This window comes from Aptenodytes forsteri, unplaced genomic scaffold, assembly GCF_000699145.1.
Source record: "Aptenodytes forsteri isolate BGI_AS27 unplaced genomic scaffold, ASM69914v1 Scaffold209, whole genome shotgun sequence".
Lineage (NCBI taxonomy): Eukaryota > Metazoa > Chordata > Aves > Sphenisciformes > Spheniscidae > Aptenodytes > Aptenodytes forsteri.
Genome location: NW_008795034.1, coordinates 350,762 through 351,726, shown reverse-complemented (window position 1 = coordinate 351,726; position 965 = coordinate 350,762). Strand labels below are relative to the sequence as shown.

General features: G+C 68.0%; 1 protein-coding gene across 1 annotated transcript in view; it reads left to right on the top strand.

Annotated features, from left to right (window-relative positions):
• The window catches only part of FZD9 (frizzled class receptor 9), a 4,021-nt gene extending 3,914 nt beyond the window's left edge, over positions 1–107 (top strand). The window contains exon 3 of the mRNA XM_019471292.1: positions 44–107. Coding sequence (XP_019326837.1) covers positions 44–107 — 64 coding nt within the window. The remainder of the gene's footprint in view (positions 1–43) is intronic.
• The last annotated feature ends 858 nt before the right edge of the window (positions 108–965 follow it).

Genomic DNA, 965 nt, shown 5'->3' with positions numbered 1-965 from the left:
GCGGGGGGCTCCCAGCGTCCAGCTCCCCCCGTGGCTTCCCCAGGGCCGGTTCTGGCACCCGCCGCCTCCCGGCTGCGGAGGAGGATTTTCCTGCGCTGTCACACTAACGAATCATCTTTTCCACTCCGTGCTCTGTAGGTGATTTGTGTCAGTGCCATCGGCTGCTGGGGCCTCGGTGCCAGGCGAGGGGTCTCGGTGCTCCGGCACCCGGGGCACGGCAGGCCAGGAGCCGGGGTGATGGGCTGTGGGCGCGGGACCTTGGGGCGGAGAGGGCTCGGCTTTGATGTCCCACGCAGAAGCCCGAGGTGCGGGTAATGGAAACTTCTGGGCAGCTTTATTTATCCCCCGCTCTGGTTACAATCCCAGCTTGCCTTCCCCATTGTCCGGAGGGAAATTCAAGCCTCAGCTGGTGTTGCCGGGGCTGGCGGGGGGGAGCCGGGGCTGTCCTCACCGCGGGCTGGCCGGGGCGCGAGGCAGGCAGCGGTTGCGGGTGCCACCGTCCTCCTGGGCAGGGTGGCTCTGCCGGGCTCAGCGGTGGGGGGCTGCTGCCCACCCTGCCCTGAGACACCTTGCAGGGCTGGGGGGGGCGCAGCTTGTCTCTGCAGAGACGGGGGGCTGGTTTGCCCAGCTGCCCCCGGGGATGTGCAGTGGGTTCCCAGTGCCTGGGGGGGGGGGAGAGATGGGCTCTGCCCCAGCCCCACGGTGGGCAAGGGGCTGTAGCAGGGACACAGGCAGCCCTGGTGATGCTCAGATTTGTCCATCATCTAGTTGCCCGTTAATTAGCCAGCGTGCAGGCTGGGGCAGTGCTGGGCCCCAGTGAGGGTCTCTGGGGCCCCCGTCCCTCTTGCCCAAGGAGTGACAAGCCAGCGAGGGACCCTCCTTTCGGCATGCAAATTAGCACCCCCTGCCTGCCCGCACCAACAGCCCTCGGCCCCCACCCCGGTGAAGCCCTTGCAGCTCAGAGC